Source organism: Varanus komodoensis, unplaced genomic scaffold, assembly GCF_004798865.1.
Source record: "Varanus komodoensis strain SLA01 unplaced genomic scaffold, ASM479886v1 scaffold38, whole genome shotgun sequence".
NCBI classification, from domain to species: Eukaryota; Metazoa; Chordata; class Lepidosauria; order Squamata; family Varanidae; genus Varanus; species Varanus komodoensis.
This window is the reverse complement of record NW_025335909.1, coordinates 242794-263765: the sequence shown is the minus strand read 5'-3', so window position 1 is coordinate 263765 and position 20972 is coordinate 242794. Positions and strand designations below refer to the sequence as shown.

Below are 20972 nucleotides of genomic sequence, written 5' to 3'. Positions count from 1 at the left end.
TTTTTAACAATATACCTCGGGGTTGGGGATGTGGGGGGAAGGTGACCCACTTCCATTGTTGCAGCTCAGATGGGAGATGGTTTCTTTTCATGCTTTCTGATACCGCACCTGTTTTTACTGAAGACAATAAGCAAAAGTCAGTAGGTGCCCCATTCTTCATTTCCTTTGACGGAAAACACAAGGTGAGAATTTTGGTGTGTACATTTTAGTGTATTCCTGAACCAACAGGACTTAAGCATGTCTAACTTCCTCTGGCTTGTGTTTTCTGTGTCTTTTAAAAGCAAAACAAGGAAATTGATTTGCTGCGAGGCTTACTGGTAAACCAGCACCTGGAGAACTCTTTCTTGGGGTTAAACTGGAAAAAGAATCGAGTACAGGAAGTTATGCCAAAGTAGAAAAATATTGTTTCTTGGTCTTTGGGCTAGGGTCAAGGGTAGCATGAATGCGTTAAAATTCAAGAAACCAGAACCTGTTGTGCAAGTTTAGGACAGGATTTGATCTTTGAAGTCAGCTTTGGGGCGCATGTTATGTCTAGTGATGTTCTCAGGGAGCTGAACAATTCATTGCTCCTTGTCATAATGTGAAGTATTTGGAGGACAGTTTGGTCCTGGATGGGCAAAAAGACCAATTAGCTTTGCAAAAGCTATGAGTGGTTGGTTGATACAGATCAATCCACTTCCCTGCCTTTTTGGACTCTTCCTGGAGCGATGGTTTATGAGGATTGTCCTGATGTACTGCTTGCTCCATTGGTTCCTTGATTTCTTTTGCAAAGCCCGTTTAAGTCCGTTCAGAAAGGGTACTAGCAATACCTGCTTTTTCTCACCTGTGGCAGCCATGGCCTGCCTTTAATTTGATGCACCTTCATCTTTGCATGAGAACTGCATTGGTTGTTTTGGCCATCTGAACTGACCAATCAAATAAATACTTTGTGCTGAAGCCGTACCTAGGTTTTCCAAGTTCAGGCACATGTGTACCCACAAGCAGGTGGCAGTATGAATGACTCTATGGAATTTTTAACTATGCATGACTGTTTTGATCTTTTAATACTTGGCATATCCCAGGCAGTCATCTTCCACTGTGAGGGGCTGCGGTTCTACATGGTATCAGGTGCATCTATCTCAAATAAAGATTTGCAGGCAACCTGTAATGCAGATCAGTTTCATTACACAGGGACAACCGGGTTTGTTTCTTTGGTTTCTTCTTCCAGAGCTGTGATATAGCAAGACACATGAGCAAAGGGGTCAGAAAAAACCACATTGGATGGATTCTCACATGATGACAACCTGAAGAATTGGTTGTTGTCAATCATGGGTTGTCATTATATGCAAACCTGACACTATGGTTTAATTATGGTTTGCTAACTATTAATACCCAGGAGGAAAACCATGGTTTCTTGTTGTGTTTTGCACTTAAGATTATTCGTGGTTACCAAGCTACAGAGTGAGCTTCATATGTAATGACAACACATATGCGTTCTCAACTCTACTCTGGGATGTTTTGCATGTGAACAGTTCAGTTCATACACGGGATTCACATATAAAGCTAACCCATGTATGAGTTGTGGAATTCTGGATTGTTGTGATGTGTGAACCCAGCTGTGCTCAGAAACCATGGTTTATTAGCCTGAACAACCAAGATGGTTTGTTGTGGTGGTGTGAACTCTCAGTTTCTCAGCCATGGGTAGTTGTTGCATGTGAATCCAGATTTCTGGGTTGTTTGACCAGGCTGCACAGGTAGTGGGGCAGGAGTCATAAAAATAACTGCATGCACCCCCTTCCCCCAGGCATAAAATAAGGAGAGAACAAATAGTTTGCTAAAGGAAAAAAAATCCAAAACATTATTGGAATAATTTCCCTTCCTTTGGAGTCCAAGGCATTGCTTTGCTGTGAACCCAAAACGCTGTGATGATACTACAGATTTGAAATCTTGCTTCTTAAGCCTCCCTCCTCTTGCTCAGCCTCCCAGGGCTCCAAGGTCGGTTTGGTTTCCTTTGAAGGGCTGCTGCAGCTGTACCAGCAACAGAAAACAATGCATCTGTGCTTGTGTGTGCGTGTGTGTGTGTGTGTGTGTGTCCCTCCCTCCACACCCTGTGTCATGGAAAAGCATGCTTTGCTGAATAAGGCACTGGTGTAAAAGGGGCCCCCAAATTCAATGTCATTTGGATGAAGGTCTAAAAGTTTAAATACCTTGAAAGGTGGGCAGTGCTGCCCTCAGCCGATATTGGACCTCCCCTCCCATGGTCTCCGAGCCACTGGACACGCTGGCTGAGCCCCGGGGGATCCGAATTTGAGTGTGATCCGGAGCAGGAGTGGGGCAGAAAGCTGGACTTCAACTCCCAGCAGCCCCTGCCAGCCTGGCCCAGAATGCTTGGAACTGAAGTCAGCAATGCCGGAAGCTCCACTTCCTGTGCACCCTTGATCTGCAGGGTGACTGGTTCCTTACTCACAGGAAAGAGCTATCCAGGGTGGTGCAAACCAGAAGCAACCTGGAAGGAAACTACCTTGGGTGACCACCTGGTCTGGACAGGATGTATCGACAGCACGGAGAACACTTCTCCTTGGGGACAGAGTGTCTTTGCGTGTTTCACACGCAGCATAATTTTCTTTTATATTTTCTGAATCCCCCCCTCTTTGCACATTCCTTTTGTACCCCTCCTCCCAATTTATTCACGCAAGAACTTAGGCTGAGTCAGTGACTGGCTTGGGGTCACCCAGGAACCGAAGGTGCTTTAGGCTGAAGTGCTGGGATGGACTCCGGCTCTGCAGCGGAAAGGGGTTCTGCATTCGCCAGTTAGAGAGTCTGGAAGAAACCACGAGCCAAGCAAAACAACATGAAAAGTGCCGCTCTTTAGCCTCTCTCATTTAATATGGCCGTCCATCAACCATTTGTAGGCATTGTCCCAAACTTTTAAAATGAGGACACAGAGGACTGCTCCTTCATTCCTCTCTCGCATTTGGTAAAAGCCCAGGGAATGTGTGGGACCGTACTCTGCACCCCACACAGCCTTCATCTGGTTAATGTGAACCTGGTGAGTGGTCACCATCCGGTCTCCACCGGAGGCCCTCCCCGCCCCTCAACGGTCATCAGAAAGTCATCTGAGAAGCATCCTTCCCTGAAGAAGAGGCAGACGAAACACAGATGAGCTTGAACTCCAAAGAAGCAACGCCACAGAAGAGAAGAAAGGAACAGGCCAGCCCAGGAGATCAAAAGATGTGGTGCGCACCTGAGTCAAGTTTGGCGCAGCACCGGTGTATTCCCACCTGCCTGGGCAAAAGACGGAGCGTCACCTTTGTGTTCTGTGATCCTTCTGCCTCCCCAACCCCTTTCCTTGTGTCTCACGGACTTTTTACACTGTCAGCCTACAGGCTGAGAAGGTCTAATGACAGATTCCTAGTAGCCACTTTGGGAGCCTTTCCAGCTAAAGAGAGGGGCAGAAACACATTCTGAAGAAATGAATGCTAGTATGAAGGGTCCAGAGCGATACTCAGCATCATGGGGCATCCCGTTTCTCCATCCTTGTGGGCATACCTGGAGTGAGGGAGGGCTCCATTTCCCTCCTCCAAAAAAGTCGGTGGATGGATGAAAAGGGAGGAACTAAGAGCCCTGCAGGGGTTCCTCCGGGGACGCCATTTTGCCTTGTCGCAGCGACACCTCTGGAATTCACAGGCTGAGCTGAGCAGGGAACTGCCACATTCTGCAGGCGGTGGGAAAGGTGTTGGCTTGGGTGGGCTGCAAGCCCTCTGCAGGAGCAGGCTGAGAAGATGAATGTGAAGAGGGTACTGCAGCGGGCCTGAAGGAAAGGGGCTCCAGAGGCTGAAGGTGCAGGGCAGGGGAAGACAGGGCAATTGGGACATGCTGAAAAAGGAAAGAAATGGGGAGGAGTGGACAAGGTTCTGGAGAGATTGCAAAATCCCATGCCGGGAGATGTGTATTGGCTCCTGAACGGGGAGGAAGGAGAGGTTGGTCCAGATGGCGAAAGGAAGCAGAGCAAAACTGAAACCTGATGATATTGTGCCTGAGAGCCAGAATGGGTATGTTGTGGAGAAAACAGGTCTGGGAGAAAAACACTCCTAAGTCAAGATGGGGCAGGACCTCAGAGATGGGGTGCTAGGCTGAAGGACGGGGTGTTGGAGTTCTTTCAGCTGGAAGGCCAAATTTGGTTTCCGGGAAGGTCTCAGTGGTGGCACTGCAGTACTGGGAGGGGCTGAAGATGGAAGGAGGCGGGGCAAAGGCAAAGGGGCGGAGCCAATCACAATGCATCTTAAAATTTGCTGGCCTCTAAGCCTCAGGAGAGGCATTTCAGCCTTTTAAACAGAGGGAAAAGCTCACCAAAGTCATGACATCACAAAACAATCAGCCACCGGGCTGGGAAAGCAGTCACTAATTGGCGATGTTGGGGAACACTGCATTGGAATGATCCTGGCAAATCTTTGGCTGGCAGGTCACTCCAGATACGGTGGATTACAACTCCCACCATCCACATCCAGCACCTTAGCAGTGCTCGTGGATGATGGGTGCTGTAGTCCAAAGCTCTTGGAAGGACCTGGGCTGTGGGAAGTCACAGTAAAAGATCACATCAACATCTACTCACGTAACAATTTGCCACTTCAAAGGCGCACGTGGGAGCTATACAAAGCCCAGGTAATGGAGGGGTGCGCTGGAAAAGAGCCCCCCTCCCCACTCAGGTGCCTTTCCTGCGGGGCTTCGGAACAGAGGAGCTGGTGCACTCCTGGCAAGGATTGTCTTTGGTGTTTTTAAGTAGGGCGTTTTAAAGCTGCAGTCACTGTTTTTCCCTGCCAGGGGAGAAGTCAGAAGCGTGTTCCATGGGGCCGCGCACGGGCGCACAGCAGCGGGAAAAGCACCTGGGCACGGGCAGGAGGGTGCAGAGGTTCGGATCCCAGTATCTCCAGTTGGAAGGCTGTCCAGAACATGGGCCTTTGCTGCACACCAACTCAAGGCAGATGCAGGTCTCACCTGATAGCATCTCCACTGGGGATGTTGGACCATTTTGGGCTCACGGGCCAGGTTCTGTTTGGGAAAAGCTCTCGGACGGCGAGTTTCAGTGGTGAGTGGGGCGAAGACAAAACCGGCGAGGCTGAAAATGCCAGCAAGTTTTATCTTAAAGATCCTTCAGCCCGTAAGTGAGAACAGGGGGAAAATACTGCACAGAGCAATGGTTCTTTCTCCCGATAGCAGAGCTCAGAGGGAGCTCAGCTCTGGAAAGCTGCTGCCGGTCAGAGTGGGCCTCGCTAGGACGGAAGGGGTAGTAAGGCTACCTCAGTCTGGTCACTCTTCTGTACGGGAACTGGAGGTGCCAGGATTGAAGCCTCATTTGCAAGCCTTAATCTTGATCCCAGAAGCCAAGAGGTGATTTGCGGTAACGTGTGATGAGAAAGGCACTCTGCACATGTTCAAGGCAATGATGATAACGAGGATTTAGCAAGTCACTGGAGGGAAAGGAGACTGGAGGCAAACGTTTGTGTCCACCTGTTCAGGTGTCCAGCTCACGCCGAAGCTTGAGGATTTCCAGCAGCAGCTTCTCTTTCTCCAGAAGGATCTTCTCCTTCTGCAGCTGCAGCGTCTCCTTCTGCAGCTCCAGCACCTCTGTTTGCAGCTGCTTCTGCTTATCCAAAAACTCTCCCAGCGACTCTCGGGGGGGTACTGAGGCATCCCTCTGTCCAGACGGCAAGTCTTCATCTGCAGGCATGCTCACTAGAGAAAGCAAAGGAAGAGTAAAGCTAAGGAGCAGTTTGACCAAAATGCCAACAAGGCTGAACCCCAGGGAGATGACTTGCTCGAGTCAAGGCCACCCCGACGTGGGCTCTGCTCCAAGCCTCTAACCAGCCTCCTGGGGCATTTAAAATGGGAAATAAAATTGTAAAAGCAGAGGCGGGAGCTCAGTTCTGCGCTCCACCAAGTGCAAAGCTATACAAGTTGGAGTAATTCTCAGTGAGGTTAGGGCGAATTATCAAGGAAATTATCATTTTATTCAGGAAATCTCTTTTCCAAAGAGCAAGTAAAGTAAAGAGCTTTCCTGCGCCCTGCTTTTGTGTGTCAAGCTGTAATGGTCATCATTCCTCCCATGTTGATGGGGGATTATGGGAATTGCAGTACATCAGGCAGGGGACAGGCTGGTATGAAGTACTGATTTATATTTGCTTTTCCAGGTTGTTTTCCTTTGGTGAAAAGAGTTTTCTCAAAGAGTTTTAGGGAACAGGTCAACCTCTTGCTTTCTTTCTTTGAGGACTTTGGCCTCCTCAACCAATTTGATTTCAAGGCAAAGCCAACAGCTCTGTTATAAAGCAGGGTGTACAATTTTAAGACCTTGCGGACTAGCCTTCTTGTTCCGGTTATCCCTGCTGTGTGGAGATCCAGGTAAGATGGCAGTAACCCGACATGCACGAGAAGATTGGAAGCTACAGCAGATTCAAAATACATCTGGCAGAATAGTCAGGCAGAGTTTAAGGTTCCTATTCTCCATTCTTTTATTTAAGTTACTTTTGCCAGGGGCTAAACCTTGAGTTTCTAAAGGAGAATCAATTCCACCCTTGCAAGATTTCAACTGAGCTAGCGATGTGAAGGAAACACCAAAGCCAAAGCCAAGCAAGAAAGGCAGGAAAAATCATGGAAACCCGTGTTTTTTAAACCCTTTGCCCTTTCTGGGCCTTTGCTTGTTTCAATCAAATGAATGGGACTCAAGTGCCTCAAAGTCCATTGCGTTTACAATGGCGCATGTAACCCAAGCCAGCCCATTGGTGCTGCTAAGCTGCTTGCTTTAGTTATAGGCTTTGGAAAGCATTCATGCAGTGTCCTGTTACACACAACTACACAGCACCAGGTTGTCAGTCTCGGGGCTGCTCCTGCATACAGAACCTCAAGACTGTAGAGCCCACGGTTCCATGTCTACTGAAGTCTATGCAAACCACGGACTGCTGGGCAGCTCCATCCAGGTCAGCTGCAGACGGGACCTGCTGTCAAGTGTCTCCGGTCCTGAATCTACCAGGCACTTCGATCGACCCTGAGCCTTTCCTCTGTCTGCCTGGAGGGTGCCAACAAGGGAAACAGGCCCCTGATCTGGGAAAGATCTCCCTACGGAAGCCCACCTGGCACCAACATGTTCATCTTTTCAGTGCCAGGTGATCTTTGCCCTTTGCTTCCTTGTGAACGCTCTTCCCCCCCCCCACACCAAAATTATTTCAACTGCTTCAGCTTTAAATTTTGTGCATCAACATTTGTTGCTGTACTGTAACTATTTTCTGCAGCATTTTTCTTGCATCTGCCTTTTATTATTGTTCTGTGAATTGCTGTGAATGGCCCAGAGAGCAATGGATGTGGTATACAACTTAAATTAATAATAGGAAAATGGTAGTTATGATAATAGGGGAGGAAGAGGAGGAGGAGGAGGAAGAGCTTGCATTTCTAGAATACCGTCTGGCATGGCGAAACTTGCATTGGATGGGATTTGGTCGCAACCCTCACCATTATCATCCATCGTGGAGTGGAGGCCATCAGAACTGGGACTGCCAGCACTGCTGCTTTGGGTCATGGGGCTGCCAGCTGCTCCTAAGTAAGGCCACTGCAGAGGGCTGAGGGGGCATTCGATCTTACAGGTCAGGGTGAGGTCTGAGGAGCAGTTCCTAGGCTGGGAAACCTTACAGTCTCCAGTCCCCACAGGTTCCTGGATTTGGGGCGAAGCTCTCCCGGGGCTCTGCGTGCAGCGCTCTTCACCGGCCCGCGGGCTGTCCAACGTCCCACTTTTGCAAGGCTGGATGGGTGGCTTTTCCTCTCTGTCGTGGGTGCCTCCCTCAGCACGCCCGGCATCCCTGTCAGATCGTGGCATCGCCGCCGGCTGGTCAGCGAGGGCCTGCCCCGGCAAGACGAGCTCCGCGGCTGCTGCAGCGCTCGCTTTGGAGTCTTGAGGCGTCTTGGTTTTGGGGGGCTGGGGGTTGCGGCTGTCGCTGCAGAGGTAGAAAATGCAGGGTGTCTCTGGGAGGGGCTTGCCCGTCGGTGGAGGACTTCCACTGGAAGGCGCTGCCCTCCGCGGGGGGCCATAAAGCAGCGGTTGGGAAAATGCGCCATCCGACGTGTTGAGGAGAGCAAAGATGTTGCGGAAGAGCCGGTCGCGAGGCTGCCCCCGCAGCAACGGGTGCTTCTCGATGGTCTGCTCCTTGCGGGCATCCACCACCATGTTCTTCCACTTCCTGCGGATCTCCTCCGGCGTGCGCTGCACCAGTGGGTTCAGGGAATTCACGGCCGTGGCGATCTCTTCCCAGGCCTGCTGGCGGTCTGCGGTGTTCTTGTAGCGGCCGTTCTTGGGCATCAGGATGTCCTTGCGGAGAGAAAATTCCTCAAGGATGAGAAACTTCTCTTCATCGGAAAACTTGATCCTCTTTGCCTTGGGGGTTGACATCTCTGCGCTGCAATTGAAAACAGAAAGGGAAATGGGGGAGCTTGGAACTGGTCTGGCTGGAGACGAGGACAGTGGGGGCGGGGGGGCTGGCAGCGGTGGTGGGAAGGCTACCAATCTGATCACAGCAGTGGTTCTGGTTCCCCAATGGTTCCCCAACAATTTCTCTACAACCAGGAGCCATTGTTCTCAAAGTCACGAGGACTAGAGTCTTAGGCCGGACAGGGAGGTGGGGGGAAGCAAATGAGAATGAGGAGGCACACACCTTGCCCCCGTGTCTTTTGAGCATCACTGTTATTTTCCAGAAGACAATCTTACCCAGATAAGTTCACTGGATACTCCCTCTTCTCAAAGGGAGTATGAACTTTTGCTCATGACATCAGATCTGATAGCTCAATCAGAGCAAAGCAGAACAAACTCTACCGTGTTCCTGCTGCTCTCCATCTTATCCCCTCCGTAACAACCCTATGAGGTAGGATGTGCTGAGAGGCCGTGACTGGCCCAAAATCACCCAGTGGGCTCCATGGCTCAGCAGGGACTAGAACCTTGATCACCTGAACCCCAGTCCCATGCTCTTAATGCCACAATGGCTTTCTGTTATTGAAATATTATCTGAGAGACCAAAGAGTTGCAGGGTCTGAGCCCCAAATTGTTCTGGCTCAGTGCTGCAACTATGAAGGCCAAGCCCCTGCCCCTTCACAGCCAGTGGAGCAAGAACTGGGCCTCGAAGGTGGGGGAGGGGGGAGAAAATGGGGCCACAAAATTGTGCCAGTTCCACCCAGGTGCTAAATCTGGATGGCTGAAAATGGCTCTCTGCACGCGGGCCATGGAGCACAGCACCAAGTGCGACCGTCCGTGTGCCTCGCATTGGATGCTTGTAGCTCTCCATGTTCAGAGGGTTACATCTGCAACAATTTGCACTCTAAACCTCTTAGCATCCCCCTGCCTTTTTGTTAAACACCTGTGATGCTTCCCCTCTGCCGGATCAAGTCTTTTGCTCCAGGCATGCAGAACCTCAGGCCTGGGGCAAAATCTGCCCCTCCTGGTCCCCATCTGGGGCTCCCTGGGGAGCCACCCCTCTTCCCGGACCTCACCCCCTTCCCCCCAGCTCGGTGGTTTCCATATTTTGCACAGGTTCCCTCCTTTCTAATGAGCTGTAATGTCTCTTCCAGTCATTGCTTCTGGTAAGAAGCACTTTAGGGCCCAATCCTATGCAGGTTGAGACACACAAAAATCCCGCACAGGTAGGACTTTTGTAATGTTGCAAAGGACCCTCCTCTTAGGCTAAAATGTACTCTGTATGTTCCCCCTGCCATCATTGCTGGAGCATTTACTGCTCCTGCCAGCCATACCCACCCGTACAGCACTCCAATCCATCCCTTTGCACCCCAATTTTCTACTCTGCTTCCCCAAAATCAGTCAATATTCCATGTCTATTGAGTTTGATTGGACTTTCTTCTCGAAGGTTTGTTTGCATTTCCACAAGCCTGTGTGTGGTTATTAATTTGTTTATCAACAGCTTAGTCTTATGTAGCAACACTGAGCTGTGGAATTGATTACCTATGGCTTATTTTTGGATCCTCTATCCATTGGCCAAAATCTGAATTCATGCCAGTGGGCTGGATTAAGTTACCACATGGAGTTACTAAGTAGCAATTCCGCTAATGTTCAGAAGCAGAACCTAGCTTGGAATACAGGTGTCTGAAGGTATTTCTCAACCGATTAAACCTAATTTTGTGCATGCTCGGTGGAAATACCTCTTAATTTAGAATGAGGGCATCACTTAAAATAGAAGGAAACGAGTTGGGTTTCTTATGTTCTTAAGTTCGCAGCTGGAGATTCAGCATCGTTCCTATTAAGTGAACGTGCCCAAGATCACAGCTTAGCTTTGATCCAGCCAGAAAAACCTTACACGCCGTTTTTCTGGCTATATAGCAAGAAACTACGCCCCATTTGACAAAACGGTCGGAGCTATAGCGTACATTAAATGCGTGAGCGCATCTTCCTTTCTTTTTTGCAGCCTTGCCTAAGATTGCAAATTTTACGAGTATTACACTGAATTTTTAGCACCGCCGCCTATGCTGTAGTTGTCTTTAGAGCTGTTTTTCAAAATGTTGGTGTTACACGCCGCGCCCGGATAGCTTGGCTTGGATCTGCGTGTGCTGATAGTTGCATTGCTGCTGGAAATAGCCGCGGTTTGCTACGCAGATCTATCTGTGCGCGGAGATGTCGTTGGCTAAAGATGGCCTTAAAAAAAGAAGGAAAAAGCGAGCGAAGGCCGCGCGCTTACCCGCTTCTCTTCTGCCGCCGTCCTCAGAATTTTTGCAGGATCCCTTCGGTCTTCCTCCTCTCCTCTCCTCTCCTCTTCGCACCCCACAAAGCGAGGGAAAAGACGGCGAAGTCACCCCGCACCCCCTGTGCCCGCTTTCCGCCGCCGCAGCGTCTGCAGCGGCACAGCTCAAGAGAGCGCCCTCTGGGCATGTGCAAAGTTGAGAGGCGAGCGAAGGCAAGGGGCAAGAGCGTTTCCGTCTCGCGCGCGCCCATATGGATAGAAAGAGCATTGGGAAGGCGGGGAGCAGGAGGAGGAGGAGGAGGAGGAGGAGGAAGAGGAAATGGCAGGGGCGCAGCCACGCGGTATTCCGCATCTAGCCTTTCTGGCTCTATGGTTTTTCCTCTCGGCTTCGGGGTCCAGGAGGAAGAGGAGGGGTGGCGGCGCTGGCCGGCGGAGCCCGCGGCGGGGCGGGGGGGGGGGGCGCTGCCGGATCCGGCCTCGCAGGGGTCCCCGTCCCGGGGGCGGCCCTCCGGCTCGCAGGCGGGACGAGGCTCGGCCCGGCCCGGCCCGGCGAGCGGGGCGCAACCGCGAGTGGGGCCGCCGCTCCGCTTTCCTCCCTCGCTTGCCACCGGCCCTCGCCCTCGCCCTCCCGCCCCGGCTTTCCTCTCCGCCTGCCCTCCGTCCTCCCTCCCTCTCCTTGCCCATTCATTTTCCCTTTCTCCTTCCCTTTCCCTCCTTCCTCCACAGCTTTTCCGTTTTCCCTTGAATTCAGGAGTATTTTACGCCTATCTTTCCAATATTCTGCTTCCCTCCCTCCCCTTCCCCTTCCCCCCCTTTTAAGCATGTTTAGATGGCTGGGGAGGCTCCTTCTGACTCATTCTTTTCCAGTTTCTAATCTGTACGTTCCTAATATTTCCCTTCAGCTCCTCTTCTCTCCTCTCCTTCCCTTATTTTTCTCTGCTCCCCCTCCCTTTCTTCCTCCACTGCTTTTAATTTAAAACGTTTAACCCCTATCTTCCCAATATCAAAGAGCCAGTGTGGTGTAGCGGCACAGAGTGCGGGTCCGGGACTCAGGTGACCGGGCTTCTAGTCCCCGCTCAGCCATGCAGCCAGCTGGGTGACTTTGGGTCTGTCACAGATTTTCAGCCCAACCTACCTCACAGGGTTGTTGTGGAGAGAAGATTGAGAGCTGGAGAATGATGGAAGCTGCTTTGAGTTTGTTATAAGAAAAAAGCAGGCTATAAATCTAATAAACAAACAAACAGAACTACCACAGAGACAAACATCTGGAACATCTTTTTTTCTCTCCCAAGTTAGGAATTATCTCTTTGGCTCTTTTCTGCCCATCCAGAACCCTTGGTTCTGGACATGCGTGCCTGTGTGCTTAGCCCCAGGGTTCATGATTTTGACGTGAAGGAGGGCACCTGGGCAGCTCATTTTGAGCTACCTCCTGCCCAGGTAGTTCCTTCCAGCCTGCTGAACACCTGAGCATCAGGTTTCTGGCAGTGGGGGCTGATGGCCTGGGTCCACACAGCAGCAGGAATGCAGGTTGCCCACGTGTGCTTTCTGCAGTAGAGAATTACCATATTTTTCGCTCTATAAGACACACTTTTCCCCCCCTCAAAAGGGGAAATGTCTGTGCGTCTTATAGAGCGAATGTGTGTGTGCCCGATGCCAGGGACGCTGCTAGCCCACCTGCACCACGTGGCACCACCTGGCCGGCATGCGCTCGGCGTGCGCTGCTCCGCCCTCACCTCCGGTGCAGGTGACAGCTGTGCCGCTCAGGGGGAGCGGTGCGGAGGAGCCGCGGGCTTTAACCCGCCGGCCGCACGGAGAAACGGACTGCTCACCCCCACCGCCCGGGAAGACCTGCCACCGCGCCGCCCGGAAGACCACCTCCAGCACGTTGCTGGCCCGGCTGCACCACACCTGTCCGGCACGCGCTTGGTGCGCCCTCCTTCGCCCCCCTCCTCTGGTGCAGGTGAGAGCTGTTAATCATAGGTTGGTGTGTATTTTCAAATGGCAACCCGTCTTTTAATGAAGCCCATGGGGAAGTGATGGGGAATGTGCCTGTGATTATCAGGAAGCTTTCCATGGATCCCTCCTCTAAAAACTAGGTGCGTCTTATGGTCAGGTGCGTCTTATAGAGCGAAAAATACGGTACCCTCTGCCGAGTTTATTTATTTATTTATTAAAACATTTTTATGCTGCCCCATTCGCCGAAGCCTCGGGGCGGCTTACAACAATAAGTTGTAACTGTAATTACTTCTCCCACCCGGGCTAGTGGCTGACTAAGAGGAAGGCTGTCAAAGACATCCTGTCCCTCCCTTGGCCTTCTCCGGCTTCATTCTTTGCTCCCATCGAGTGGGCACCCATCGCTCAGCTCTGATGCACAAAGACGTCGTCGTAGCTTAGCAAGACGGCCCTCCCGTTTGTTTATGGCCATTTGGGACTGCCACACATTGGTCAAGCCGCATCATGGAGTGATGCAGAGGCTGGCCGCTTGCGGCCCACGAGATAGTTTGGCCCGGCGTTCCTCCCCCTTGCTTTGCTGGCAAGGACTGATGGGGAAAATCAGCCACAGTATCTGGGGCCTGCACTTGCCGACACTCAGGGCAGCAGCTCACTAGAACCCTAGGCTGGAAAAGGTATGGTGGATTCCCACGGCAGCCAAATGAAGCACCATCTCCACGCTTTCTCTGCTGAAGTCAAAAAGTCCTCAAGATGCACTGCGACGTGTTCTTGGGGGACGGCTCTTAGTGTCCATGCAGCGACTGCTCCATCTCTGTGCTGACCATGGGAGCCATTCCACGCTGAGCGAGCAGCTTCTGGACAGAGCATGCAGTTCGTCTCAGCTCCTGGGAAGAGAAGGCGATTCCTTCCGAGCTGGGCTTCTTCCCTCCTTCTAGGGTCTCCAGGATGCGGATGGCGAGGACGGCCTTGACCAGCAGGGTGGTGACGGCGGCATGTACCTTTGCGCAGCCCAGAGCCTTTAGGTGCAGAGCTGTGCTGTGGTCTGGAAGACAGGAGATGTGGTTGAGCATCCAGAGCATTCGGTTAGCCAGAGGCAAGCATGCAGAGCATAATCTGTAAGAAGATGCGTGTCTGTCTGTCTGTCTGTCTGTCTGTCTGTCTGTCCCCATTTAAGGCCATGATCCCTAGACACTTGAAAGTTGGCATGTTTAGCACAGAAGTCCTAAGGGTAGGCACTTTGGGGTTATTTTTAAAAATGTGTTTGAAGGTTACAGCTACATCTTCAGGCACTAAGGTGGCAGACCGGAGTCACCAGCGGTTGTCCAGCACAGTCTGAAGCCAGGAATGACAGAATTATATTTTCTCAACTCTGGGGCAACCTCCTTAAGGGGAATCTTTCCCTCAAAGGCACTATTGGGGTACACCATGGCCAGGACTGTACCTAAGGGTGCCATCAGGCATTGCTTTGTGCATACAGGGAAGGCATAACTGATGGCTTGCGGTCCTTCCTGTATCCATGTATGGGCTATTCCTGCATCTGTGAAATCAGGGCTGCTTGCTAGTTAGACTATAAGAACGGTATATTGGATGGGTTCTATCCAAGAACTGCGAGGTTATTAAAGATCAACAGGTAGTGGAGTGATCTTACACAGTACCCAGAAGCTAATCTTAGAGATATGCCAGGGCCTTATACATGGTCTCAGTGTATACAAGTTACAAACAGCATCTGAGACAATTGCCTCTACCAATTATACTCCTTAGACAAGAGCTGCTTTTGCTGTGAGAAACAAACTAATGGCTTCAGTCCTGAACAACTGAAAACAAGTCGGCCTGGTCTTTCATGTGACTTCCAGTCATACATTCAAAGTCTGTTGAATTTTCTCCTCTCCCCGCTAAGCGATTCCTCACAGGACTTGTTTTCCAGATCTGACAATGCCCTGGGCGTCCTCCTTTGGACACGCTCCAGTTTGTCTGTGCCTTTGTTCAACATGGCAGCTGGCTTTACACTCACCTCGGCTCCACCACTGCCGGCAGTGCTGCAGGCCTGCGGAGATCCCTGGCCCAGTGGCTGTCAGCCAGCATTGCATTGACTCCCAAAGCGTTGGCGAGGTGGTCGCTTTGTGGAGCAGCTGGAGGAGGAAAGGCAGCAACATTTGGGAGAGGAATGCTGGCTCTGCATAAACGTTTGGTTCATCCTCTTTATACAGGCTGACAGTCCTGGAGAGAGAGAGAAGCCACCAGAGTTTATTAGGATTTAAAGCATGGAGGAGGAAACTCCTGCTGTTATACTAGGCTGCAGGGGATTCCTACAGACTCCTCCCCAGGTTCTTTGCCCTGGAGGCTTGCAGCAAAAGGAATCCCTCCCGTTATCTTCTCACCATCCCTGTAAGATAAAAACAACACTGGTGGTGCATAGGCACCATCTCATAGTCTCTGGAGGAAATGAATTCATGATGTGATTACACTAGAAGGAAGCAGAGCTATTTTTTGTTTGGCCTGATGCCTCGTTTTGCGGCTGGTTCTGCTGCCATCAGGCTCGGCTCTGGCTGTGGTTATCCCCCTTTCCCTTGCTCTGGTGGGTTGATTTGATGAGCTGCCCCTGGGAAAACCGATCTTGTAGCCCAGGGACGGCAACTTGTGGCCCAACAGCTGCGTGGGTTTACAACTCCCATCAGTGGTGAGGATCATGGGAGTTGCAGGCCAAATTGCCCGCTGCTGCTCTGTGCCAAGGAGTTTCCTTGTGAGAGGTTTCCCAGCTCAACGCCAAGGCTCAGTGGTAGGACACCCGCTTCCGGGGCAGAAGGCTGCTGGTTCAGAGCCCTCCGCCTCCAGCTAGGGCTGGCAGAAACTCCTGCCTGCCCCCTTTGGGCACACACATTCCTTTCCCAGCCCCTCGCCTTTTCCGGCTTACCCCTTCATCTCCAGCTCTGCCAGAGCATCAGCGAGGTTTGTCGCAGGGAGGTGCTGCAGCAAGGATGCCAAGGCTTCCGGGTCATTCCCAGATGTGTCCACCTGGAGCTGCAGCAGCCTCAGCAGGGCCTTGCTGCTCTGAAGCGGGGCGCACGTGTCCCGAGGGGGGACCTCCGAGCTGAGGGGCGGCTGCTGCACCAGACGACTGGCAAAGGCGGCAGCTTCCTTCCTCACCGCCTGGTCTTCGTCTTGGAGCAAACGGACTGCTGCGTGGATCAGGCTGAAGAAACGCCCAATGCAAAGGAGAGCGAAATTATTGGGGGGGCTTCCGGAAAATGAGTTTTTAAACAGCTGGGGGGAAATGCTGCTCAGTTCACCTTTGAAGCTGCAATTGGTCACTGATTATTAAGATGTCTCAAATGACATTTGTCTAGGAGTTTCAAATATAAAACAGGGAGATCACCAGTTGCAATGCAATCAAAAGTATAAAACAAGAACACATGTCAGTACAGCATGAATTACTATTTCAGGTATTGGAGGTCAAACCACACTGGAAGTGCTAAAAGCATAAAACACTAAAATATTTGGAAGTATTTAAGGGTGCATCCTATGTTCGTTTAGGTGGATTTCAACAACTTCTAGCACGCTCCGGCCAGATGGTAGTGGTGGTGGTGGTAATAATAACAGAAACGAAGCAAAACCAAAGTTCACCTTGAGTAGTTTTCTGAGCAGAATGCTAAACCTGAGAGCTCAAATCCCAACTGGATCAAAAGCTCTTAAGTAAATCAAGCATCAGTGTTCCATTCTGTAAAATGGGAATAAAGGTGTACTACCTCACCAAATTGCACTGGGGAACAAGGTACGGAGCATGGACTGACAGGCGTCCCACCTGGGAGCCCTTTTGTAGGGAATGAGTAGCGTAGGTGGTCCAAAAGGAAGGGCGCAGGGAGTGCCCTCTCAGCAGGCTAGGGTAGTCATACCCACCTGCTTTTGGCACTCGCCTCCACCGGATGAGTGGGTCTGGCCAGAGTTATGCTAGGTCAGGAGCACTGTGGCCAGTGAACAGGGTCCCTTGGCCCCTCTGCCTGGCGCTGCTTGAAATGTAGACCAGGAAATTAAATAGGTGGATAAACCGAAGCATCTGCTGGGCCCTGGCAGCTGCCCACGCATGCCAGGTAACGGCGCTCCCCCTGCTGCTACGTACCCTCGTGACCCCACATGGAGAGCCGGGCTGGAGGACTCCTGGGCTCTCCCAATCAGCTCTGCCCCTGCCAGTTTCAGCGATTTGGCGGCAGCCATTCTGAGCACCTCGGAGGAAAGGGGGCTGCTGCACCGTCCGATCGCCGCGCTCCATCGTTCCCACAAAGGAAAATCCTCTGAGCTGTCCCAAGAGGGGGAAACATGGATCAGAAGAGACCAGCGCCACGGCCAATCCACTCCCGTGCTCTGTGCAAGTGTGCGACATGGCGTGCGATGCGCGAAGAAACCTAAACAGCCCGCCAAGGCTCGGGAGCGATGCAGGAGCCAGAACTGCCACACAGGTGCAGGCCGCACTATTTGGAGGCCTAGCCTTAGTGCCAACCCTCCGTTCTCATCCCTTGCTGTGCTGCAGCAGAGTTTGGGCCTCACGGTGTGATGGAGCCATTTTTCATCCGTGATGCTCTGAGCTGCAGCTGGCAGCCCTTCTCACGGGGGTCCCCAGGCCTCGGGCTGACTCGGCCCACCCAGGCTAGCCAGCAGTTCCCCTGGGCAAATAACAGGATCTGAGCTACTCTGGGCCAGCACCCGATGGCCAGAACCACCTCAGTACTGGCAGGATCAGTCCCAGGCTCTGCTGGAGCGCTCAGCATCTTGATGGGAGCCAGCTGGGGACCCTGGGGAAGGGCTACATAAGAGCCGGCTCTTCTTCCAAAACCAACAGTGCAGGCTCCCTGGAACGCTCGCCTCTTGCCTGACCCAGATCCTCTCTTGCTGCGCCCCCCGCGATGCAGCTTTTCTGCCAGCCATGGTGAGCTTCAAGTCTGCACCTTGGCCTGACTGCTTTCCCTGCCCAGGGATCCTACCTTAAGGGACCCACAATTCTGCTTGTCTTGCTGGTTCTCAAGACTTGGCTTGTCCAGAGCTGCGTCTGGTCCTATGCTATGCTCCCAGTATGTCCTTTGGGTTCCCGACCCTGCTTTGTCCTGTGACTGCAACTTGGACTTGCTACCGAACCTTGCGATGGGGCTTTGGACTCTGTCTTGCTGCAAGTTCTGGTGCTCTGGGCCCAGTGCCTCTACCTTAACACCTGCCGACAAGAAGTCGAAGAGGCTTTGGAGCAAGCAGGTACTTCTGAAGGGTGGCGGGCTCTTTCTCTCACTGCTCCTGGTGCAGGGAGGACGTATCTCCTGTTTTACGGAGGGAGATCCTCTAGTTCGTTCATTCGGAGAGCTGCCCTGCGTTGCCTGGGCGGTGCTTCCTCAGCTGGAAAAGCTGTCTTGCGTGTCCCATTCCAGCTGGAAGATCAAGAACTGCTTCCCATCCACCGTTGCCCCTGAACATTGGCTTGGAAGGGCAGGTGGGCAAACCAGCCACCTTTTTCTACACGATGGTGAAATGTACTGTATGGAAATCATAACGATTCCATGATGCACATTATTAGAATTTATTATCGGTCGTTGCAATTGAACTATCTGAGCTATCTTTTTTTCTGGATTGGCATCTATGGGTATGCGTTAGCGGATGAAAATTCTATGCAACGCCAGTGTCCCCTCTTTCGGCTACTCCTAAGCGGGCGTCTTGTGCTGGCTTTGTGATTCTGGTTTAACCATTACCTGTGTCTTGTGCTTTGGTCCTGACTTCCGGCTACTCCCAGGCTGGCCCTTGACTTCCCCGCAAGTGTTGTCCAGGGCTCTGTCCTGCCCCAGGGACATTTTTATTTATTAACTGAAATATTTATTTATTATTATTTTATTTATTTCAGGTTTGTGCACACCTTGCTGCGTGTGGGTTACTTCCCTCCCTAGAACACGTACATAGGGGTACTTACTTTGGAGTGAGGAGCAAAGCTACAACGCACAACGCCTGGCCCAAGAGGTCTGGGCTGGAATGGCCGCTTTCCACGAGCGATAAGAGGGTCGCCTTGCATTCGGCGCATGCAGAATCCAGTCGGTTTGTGGGGAAAAGCAGCTCTGGTGAGTTGGGGGTGGCACAGAGGTGCACAAGAGCTTCCAGGTGTAACTTCAGAAGTGTCTGGTCCGTCCTGCATGTCAGCAATTCATTTATTTTCTCCTAATTAATACAAAGGAAGCATAAGAGAAAACATATCCAGACCACGTTAAAGGTACAGTATAGATATAAGGGTAGATGTATCAATGGATTGTATCCTGGATCGGCTTCAGCGAGCGGAACAGCTTTGCTAAGGGAGGGTCCTGTTGCGTGGTTCTGGGGGATCCCCCTTCCCTGGCTCTCGGAAGGGGCCCCTGACTAGCACTTTCAGGGGGCCTGAGGGGCTGTCATGGGAAAAGGGGGCTGGGAAAGCCCACAGTCGGTGCAGCTTGAATCTAAATTCAAGCCGTCTATATTTGATCGTAGGGAAAAGAAATTCCAGCAGCAAAGAAGCTTCTGCTGTGAAAAAGCACCACTGAGGGTGGAGTTTAGTTTACTGCAGGATTGTGTTTAATTTAAATGTCACTCCCCCCCCCCCCAAACTTGCTGGGCAGCTTTGGTCCTGCACCGCTGTCCTGGTGGCCAAATTCGGGCACGAAGTTTGGAGAACTTTGCAAGACAGCTTTTGCAAACAGCCCCTTTGCGGCTGCCTCTCTCCAGGCAAAGGACCACGGCCGGGTTCTGCTGCCTGGGGCTGTTACTCACTCTCCCATGGGGGAGGGCCAGTTCTTGTCATAAAAGCATTAGAGCAGCCATGGCGCATTAGATGGATTTGCTCTGATCCAACATCCTGCTCACAGAGGGAACAACTAGTGCCCCTTTTCTCTCTCCTTGTGACTTAAAATCGTGCGAGGGCTGCCAGGGCAGCAGGTTATAGACTAGATAACCGTCTGGGTCCCATCAACTCTATGATTTCATGCATATCGGACTGTCTCCTCTTCAATGAAGCCAAACCTCACCAGCAGGATTAACTGCAGCTCCTTGCTTGAAGTCAGGCTTTTTGTGTCCTCCTGTTCCACCATCCAGGCCAGGGTGGCTCTTTGCGTGTCCGTGTTCCCCCTTAGCAGGAGCAAGCAAAGTTCACCGGCTCCCCCCGGGTGTCCTGGCCCTGTGGCCTCATGACAGAGGAAGCCAACAGCTTGTTGGCAGAAGGTGGCAGAACCAACCTGCAGCAGGACAAGGAGAAACGGACAACAGCGAGGTTGAGGGATATTGAGAGATAAGCAGAGGTTTGCTGCAAAGGAGGCATTCCAATTTTTTCATGGGTTTGCTTCCTTCGCAGCTGTTTCCCTCTGAGGAAGGGCATTCCCAGCCATTTGACGTCAGTGGGCACGTCCGGAATTTTGAGACTGTCATGGTGCTTCCACAAAATGGCTGCCTTGGTCATAAAATGGCTGCCGAGCAGGCGTGGCCAGTCACAGAACACTGATTTCCCAGAAGGGAAATGAATGAGATGAAAATCAGGAGGGCCAGAGAGCCTGGTGAGGACCAAGAGAGGGGTCTGTGGCCACAGGGTTGCTTTCATGGGCGCCATGTTGGAAGCCCCACCTCTGGGGCCACATAGCAGGAATACTTCAACATTCCACTTCTTTCCTATTCCTTCCACCCCCAGCTCAGCCTTCCCAAGTCATTGCCCTTCAGATGTGTGGAACTACAGCTCCCATCACCTCCCCCATTGCCCAAGCTAGTAGAGGCTCATGGGTGTTATAGCCCAAGGCATCTAGAAGGCTCCATGTTGAAGGCTGACCTAGCTCCATGTTTTACTGAGCACGTCCAGCTGGACCAATGGCTTTTTCTGCCTGTTTGTTGCCTGTTCTTCTGGTCTTCAGTGACCACAACCTTGCTAGCTATGGATACCTGGGTGGGGGAGAAGCCAGGTGTCTCAACGGGCTGAGCGTCGGTCAGTTCGCTGATCACAATCTCCCAAACCCTCTGCACGAAACTTTGTGAACACTGTTCCACCAGAAGGGAGACAATTTGGAGGTAGACCGTGCGGACCAAGGGGCATTGCTGTACGGGGGAGATCAGCCAGAGACGGTCTTCTATGTGGCGGGTGATGGAGAGCAGCGCATCGGGAGGCAGGCTGAAAGGAAAACGAGAACAGGGATGGCTTCGCTCGCTCGACACCTTGTGTATATCGGCCAGTGAACTCTGGGCGGCATTGCACGCCTCCGATGAGGTGGGCTGCAGCCTGGAAAGCGTAGGTCAAAGGCCATCCGTCTTGAAGGTGCCAACAGACCAGCGGGGCACAGGCAGACCATG

At 51.9% G+C, this 20972-nt stretch overlaps 2 protein-coding genes across 5 annotated transcripts in view; both read right to left on the bottom strand.

The window, feature by feature from the left end:
- Positions 1-59: 59 nt before the first annotated feature.
- LOC123028693 lies at positions 60-11066 on the bottom strand. 4 transcript variants are annotated; one of them, XR_006415748.1, is made up of 4 exons: positions 10698-11066; positions 7480-8417; positions 4592-5712; positions 60-117 (listed from the first exon to the last, which is right to left on the bottom strand). XR_006415748.1 is itself a non-coding variant. In XM_044440869.1 (3 exons), the coding sequence occupies exons 2-3, from the start codon at positions 8408-8410 to the stop codon at positions 5492-5494; spliced, it is 1152 nt and encodes a 383-aa protein (XP_044296804.1). In that variant the 5' UTR covers positions 8411-8417; positions 10698-11066; the 3' UTR covers positions 2845-5491. The 4 variants fall into 4 exon arrangements, 1 of the variants encoding a protein (XP_044296804.1); XR_006415747.1 differs by lacking the exon at positions 60-117 and adding an exon at positions 2845-3264; XR_006415746.1 differs by lacking the exon at positions 60-117 and adding an exon at positions 2845-3260.
- Positions 11067-12850: 1784 nt separating this feature from the next.
- Positions 12851-20972, bottom strand: part of LOC123028650 (thyroid adenoma-associated protein homolog) — a 31452-nt gene continuing 23330 nt past the window's right edge. Inside the window, exons 25-31 of the mRNA XM_044440736.1 lie at positions 20568-20793; positions 19670-19876; positions 18592-18833; positions 16768-16944; positions 15565-15843; positions 14665-14870; positions 12851-13695 (exon numbers count right to left, since the gene is read on the bottom strand). Coding sequence (XP_044296671.1) covers positions 13436-13695; positions 14665-14870; positions 15565-15843; positions 16768-16944; positions 18592-18833; positions 19670-19876; positions 20568-20793 — 1597 coding nt within the window. The 3' untranslated portion in view covers positions 12851-13435. The remainder of the gene's footprint in view (positions 13696-14664; positions 14871-15564; positions 15844-16767; positions 16945-18591; positions 18834-19669; positions 19877-20567; positions 20794-20972) is intronic.

Bases quoted from the DNA above. Each gene is read 5' to 3' on its own strand.
- LOC123028693 (XM_044440869.1), bottom strand. From the start codon at position 8,410: ATGTCAACCCCCAAGGCAAAGAGGATCAAGTTTTCCGATGAAGAGAAG. The intron at 5,713-7,479 runs GTGAGGGTTGCG...TGCTTTCTCTAG, and splicing joins CTCCACGATGGATGATAATG to TGAGCATGCCTGCAGATGAA.